Genomic DNA, 6113 nt, shown 5'->3' on the forward strand with positions numbered 1-6113 from the left:
TTTCCCCCCATTGTCCAGTCCTGGATGAATGCAGCCTTGTGCAGGACCCAGCCCAGAGCAGTGGGGGAGCAGGTGATGCCCCAAAGCTGTGTCTGGGGAGAGGGACAGGGGTGCCTCCCAGTGCCCTGCTGTTGGCTACTGACCGCTGGCCCCAGGGCCTGGCAGTGCCAGGGCCGGTCCCATCTCAACGAGGAGGGTTCGAGCCCAGGGCTGAGCTACAGCCCAGTGTCCCCCAGAAGGGCTTGTGGCTTCCCAGGCTGCCGGCAGCAGGCACAGGCCCTGCTCCTGGTGCAGATCCAGGCTCATGGCAGGAACACCATGGAAGTGGTCGGGACTGAGCCACATCCAGAGCTCACAGCAAACACCTCCTCCCCATTACCCCTCTGGGACTCCCCTCAGGATGACCCAGCAGACAAGGGGGGGGGCTAGGTTTATACAGGCTTTAATGGGGTGGGGGGTACAGGTGTGGGCGTGAAGCCAGGGAAAGGGGGCTGCTGCAGTGCTGGGGGGTCCAGGGCACGGGGGGATGGGGCAGCCACCGGCTCACGGTGCTCTCAGGGCTCCGGCCGGCAGCAGCTGGTGGGTCTGTCTGAAAGAGATGGGGGTGAGACATGGACACACGGGGGGACATCGGCCCGGCCAGCCCCACACTGAGTACATGGGCACCTGCCACCCAGGGACACCAAAGAACCAGCCATGGGACAGGCTGGGGCATGATCAGGGACTGGAGCACCTCCCGTATGGAGATAGGCTGAGAAAGTTGGGGCTGTTCAACCTGGAGAAGAGAAGCTGCATGGACACATCAGAGCAGCTCCTAGTGCCTAAAGGGGCTACAAGGATGCTGGAGAGGGACCCTTCATCAGGGACTGTGGTGATGCATTGAGGGGTGATGGGTTCAAACTGAAACAGGGGAGACTGAGATGAGCTCTTAGGCAGAAGCTGTTCCCTGTGAGGGTGCTGAGGCGCTGGCACAGGGTGCCCAGAGAAGCTGTGGCTGCCCCATCCCTGGCAGTGTTCAAGGCCAGGCTGGACACAGGGGCTTGGAGCAAGCTGCTCCAGTGGAAGGGGTCCCTGCCCGTGGCAGCGGTGGGAGCTGGATGAGCTTTAAGGTCCCTTCCCACCCAAACCTGTCTGGGATTCTATGATTTTATGATCTGTGGTAGCAGTAAGAGGAGCAGCCTGGAGAGGGGAGGGTGATGGGGTGGAGCATCTCTAAGTACACCCATACCCCCCTGCAGGGCTGCTCTGATCCCAGTGAAGGCAGGACTCACCTAGGCAGCATCTGCCATGCATTGGTCTGCAGGAGGAAGAAAAACAGAGATCAGCTCCTCCATGGGCTGGGGGACTCCGGAGAGACCCCCATGGAGACGCCCCACGGCCGGTCCCACGCTGCTCCCTCAGGGAGGCGGGGACAAGCCAGCAGGGTCTCCTCCCTCTCAGCCCCCCAGGGTACCTCTCCTCTGCTCCCCACCACCCCCCTGCACCCCCAGCCTTGCCCCCTGGCTGCACTCACCCGTGCGGGGCAGGATGAGGATCTCCTCGTCCGTCAGGCCCTGCTCCCTGGAGAACTGGGTGAACCTCTCCAGGCGCTCAGGACTGAGCTCCTTTGTGCGGCCTGCAGCCGAGAGCAGGGTGAGAGGCAGCCCCCCCGCGCCCCCGAGCGCTGCCGCAGCGCTGCCCAGCAAGGGACAAGAAGGCAGCGGGACCCGACCCAGACACCCCATGGGTCACCCCAGCTTGGGAGATGCTGCTGCCCTTCTCCCGCAGGAGAGATCCCCCACTGAACACATCCTGGGGCTGCTGGGGAGCGGGTGGCACAGAGGTCCCGGGGCACACGTACTGTAGAGCAGCACCATGGTGGAGGGGCCGGTGCTCTTGGAGATCTGGGTGGCCACCAAGGCATACTCCTCATAGTTGGTCTCCACCACACGGATGTCGTGCTTGCTGCCCCAGCCTGGGGGGATAGGGAGGGCCCAGCTCAGAGCTGGAGTGCTCCGGTGAGGGCAGGAGCAGGTCCCAGTGGCGCTGGGCTGGGAGCCGGGCACTCACGTGGGCTGGTGTAGCTGTACCGCCCTGGCTGCTCCGTCCTGGTGTAAAGGCTGTTCCTCTTCTCGCACTGGTCACCCCTGGGGAGTACAACACGAGGGGCCGGGGGGATGCTGCAGCCCACACGTAGCCCCAGGCATGGCAGCATCGCCCACCCCCCACCCCTGCCCATGCCCGTACTTGGGGTAGGTGGAGGTGACTTCCAGGCTCCCATCTGTGGTCTCGGAGATGACCGTGGTGCACATCTTCATCAGGTGCTTCTTCTCCTTGAACCAGTTGGAGTTGGAGGCCAGGCCGATGCTGAACCACTTCCCCGTGAGCTGTACACAATCCCTGCTCAGTCACCGGCTGCACACAGACCCCATCTCGCCCTTTGGCCACCAGCCAGCCACAGCCCAGGCCACCTCCCTGTCCCATGCTGGCCCCACTGCAAGATGGGATCCTGGGATCCTTGTCCCCACGGAGCTGCTACAGCTCCTGGTGTCCACAAAACCCCTGCCATAGGATGTGCCTGGCACTTGGGGTGTTTCCTTCCTCTTTGCCCCAAGCCAGGGAGGGGGTGACAGCATTGCCTGGCTCCAAAATGCCATTTCAATACATCTGGAAGCCCAAGGAAGGGTCAGGACGCCGCGGCCAGCACAGGTCATCACAGCCTGGTCCCTGCAGGTACCAGATTGGTGCACTCAGAGGGGCCCTGTCAGCCTTGGAGACAGGCGGTATTGGGACCACCCTTGCAGAACCCCCATCCCTGCAGGACGTGCCTCCATCCCCAGCACCTCCCTGGATGGCTCCAGGAGCTGTGGGGCTGGGCCCCTCCAATGTGCAGCCAGGCTGGGTCTGTCCTGCTCTGGGTGCTGCCTGTCTGGGGGGTTACTGCAAGCACCCCAAGCATGCCAGCACCAAGGGGTGGGAGGGCGGAAGGTATGTGGGACACCCCAGCCCTTGGTCTTCTGGGACCCTGGGCTGGGCAAATGGTGTCTGTGTAGGGGTGGGGGGTCCATGGCCCATCCCCATGGGCTACCTCAAACTAAGATTGCTTTTCGCAGCCCCGCTGTAGCATCCCTGTGTACCTGCACCCACTCCACACTGCAGATGTCCCAGCCCCACACATATTCAGCCCTGGATCCTGCATCCCCCATGGAGCCACCAAACCCCAGCTGCAGGGGCTTCGCAGGGATGGAGGCTCCTCAGGGATGGGGTCTGCGTGTGCACCCCACACACAGCCACCCTGCCTGTCCCAGTGCTGGGGCCACCTTGGCCCCATATCCGCCTGCAACACCCCCTGCACACGTTTCCAGGGCAAGGATCCCCCCCAGACACCCCAAACCCCCATCACCCAGAGTGATGCGGGGTCACCTTGTCCTGCTGGAAGTCGGTTTGCACAGGGATGGTGTCCTGAGCGCGCAGAGCCCCGAGCAGCGCCAGCCCCAGGAGGCCGAGCAGCGCAGTGTGCATGGCTGCTGTCGGCAGGGCCGAGCAAATCCGAGCAGAGCCGAGCCGAACGGAGCAGAGCGCAGCCGAGCGGAGCCGGGCCGGGCCGAGTGAGGAGCGGCAGAGCTGCCGCAGAGCCGGAGAGCCCCTATTTATGGGCTGGCTGCGCGGGGGCCCCAGGGAGACCAGCCCTGCCTCCCCCTGTGCGTTATGCAAGCGGGAGCGGGGCCGAGAGCTGAAGCCAAAGGGCAAGCAGAGACCCTGCAGATGTTTCTCTCCTGGTGAGATGCCATGTTTGCCTGGGGGCGCCGAACTGCCCGGCAGCAGCAGCACCACAGCCTGAGCCAGAGCGATGTGCTGCAGCCGGTGCGGGCAGGGCCAGGGCCGGGGCTTCCTGGCTGCCCCCACTGCTGCAGGGTGGCTTCACTCAGAGAGGAGCCCGAGCGAGGTGGTGGGAACGTCACAAACCAATCCTTGGAACTCAACACCTCCGGGTGCTTCTCGGGGGTCCCGCGCCTTGCCCTGTCACAGGTCCCTGCATCATCCATGCAAGCATCTCAGCCCCATCAGGGTTCAACCCACCAATGTGCAACCCCAGTGCACATCGATGGTGAGCTGGGGGAGCTGGTGCCCAGCCCCCTGGGAACCAGCACACAGCAAGGGACCAGCAGTGCTTCAACCCAGCCATGCCACCCAAGAGGGGCTGCTAGATACCCTCCCCCTCGGTTTGCAGCCACCAGCAGACACTGAACTGTCCCCCCCCTTAATGAGGGGACATGAGCACGGGTTTCAGCAGCTGCTATGGGTCTGGCACAGTCTGGGCAGGGCTGGCCAAGCTGGGATGAGCATCAGCCCTTGGCTCAGCCCTGCCAAGGCAAAGTTTTACATAAGGAGCGTGTTGTGTTTTCACAGCGGCTGTTCCTCCGCGGGCAGGCCCCCCTGTCCAAGCACATTCCCTTCCCCGCACCCAGCTGCGCCCAGCTCAGCCCCGGCTCCATGGATTTATTAAAACAAAACAAAAGCTGAGCCAGGCAGGACCGAGCATCACGAGAGCCTGGCTGGGGCCTCCCCACACGCTGGGCTGGGGGCTCAGCCCCTGCCAGAGCCTCCCCTCGGGGTGCAGAGTGCCAGGAGGGGCTTTCTCCATTGTGCATCAGAGGCATGGAGCACCCATGGGTGCACTATAGCCCTGTGCACACAAAGCTCCGCAGTGCCCAAGGGTCCCCAGCCCCTTTCCAGACATCTCCCAGGGTTGGTAAAGCTGAGGCTGGCCAAGGAGCTGGGTGGCAAAGCTGGGTGCGAGCTCAGAACCTTAGGGACACAGGGGGTCACTGGTGTGAGGCAGGGCTGAGGGGTCACTGTGGTGCCTGGATACAGACTCTAAGGCAAAACCTAAGGGTTGGCACCCCAGAAACGGGTTCATCCAGATGAGTGCAGGCTGATCAGTGCAGGAGGAGGTCCTGGGGTCCAGGCCAGCTCCCCCCACCTCACACTGCAGCCGCTTGTGGGGTGCAGAGCAGAGACTGACCCAGCCCTGCAGCCCCTGCTCTGCCGGGCTCGGCCGGGGGGGGTATGAACCGCACGTGGGCCGGGGGCTGGCGTGGGGTGAGTCACGTGCGGAGCCTTACATAAACCCTTGATAAACAACATGTGTTACCGGTACCGCTGCGATTGCGAAACCCCGGCCCCTGGCCTGCAGCGTGACCGGGCACTGCCCGGCCCCATCTCATCCCATCCCCTGCCACCGGCCGGCCCGCGCCGGGGCTGCTGTTCACCCCTGCCCGCACTGGGGAATCAGCACCAAAACACCCCAGCCCAAGCACGTGGCAGGACAGCCTTGGTCGCACTCAACACGCACGGCAGATGGGTCCTGTAAGGGCTCCTCTGCCCTGGTTGCACACCTGATCAAAGCCCCCATAGCCCCCGCAGCCGGCTCTGAGCGTGCAAAGGACACCCCTGCCCGGCTCTGCGGGGGGTGCAGGCAGTGCGGGCAGGCGCTAGGAAGCGCTCGCAGGCAGGGTCTGGTGCAGGCAGCAGCTCTACAGTGAACACGGTCCGCAGGGCTACGGCAGGGAATGCAGCGTTTCACTGCCCAGAAGGCTTGGAGATGAGAAACAGGATCCCTCCTCTGGGGTGCCTGAGGCATCTCCTGGCTTGTCCCGGGGAAAGGTTGATCCTGTCCCGGTCCCCAGCACCCCCAGCCCCAAAGCACCAGCACGGAGCTTTCACTCACTCAGGGTAAACCAGGAACTGCCATGATTCCTCCTCGCTGTCCCGTGGTTGGGACGGGGCTGCATGGATGGGGCTGCACGGACCCCTCCGCCTGCACCTCCCAGCTGGGAGCACTGGCAGCCCCACAGTGGAGGCAGCCATGGCCTTGCTGGGGCACACCAAGGGGTGACTTGCCTGGACACAGACTCTTCTCAGAGGCGTTTATTGGGGTGTCATTGCTGCTGCAGGCACAAGGGTGCAGAGCACAGCGTGACACAAAGCTGGGGGGGGGCAGGACAAGGACCCACATGGCTGCCAGTACTGCTGGAGGAGATAGGGAACCCCAGGACTGGCTCCAGGGCTGTTGGAGCATCAGCAGGGTCTGACCAAGCCCGAGCTCAGTCCTGTGTGGCCATGGGCAGCTG

General features: G+C 63.9%; 1 protein-coding gene across 1 annotated transcript; it reads right to left on the minus strand.

The window, feature by feature from the left end:
- Positions 1-554: 554 nt before the first annotated feature.
- LOC308227733 (lipocalin-like) lies at positions 555-3501 on the minus strand (the record flags this gene model as incomplete). Its single annotated transcript, XM_080630553.1, has 6 exons — positions 555-589; positions 1514-1615; positions 1841-1954; positions 2050-2126; positions 2227-2366; positions 3403-3501. The coding sequence occupies 6 exons, from the start codon at positions 3499-3501 to the stop codon at positions 555-557; spliced, it is 567 nt and encodes a 188-aa protein (XP_080486679.1).
- Positions 3502-6113: the final 2612 nt, after the last annotated feature.

The sequence above is a fragment of the Psittacula echo genome (assembly GCF_963264785.1).
Source record: "Psittacula echo genome assembly, chromosome: 16".
Classification (NCBI taxonomy): Eukaryota; Metazoa; Chordata; class Aves; order Psittaciformes; family Psittacidae; genus Psittacula; species Psittacula echo.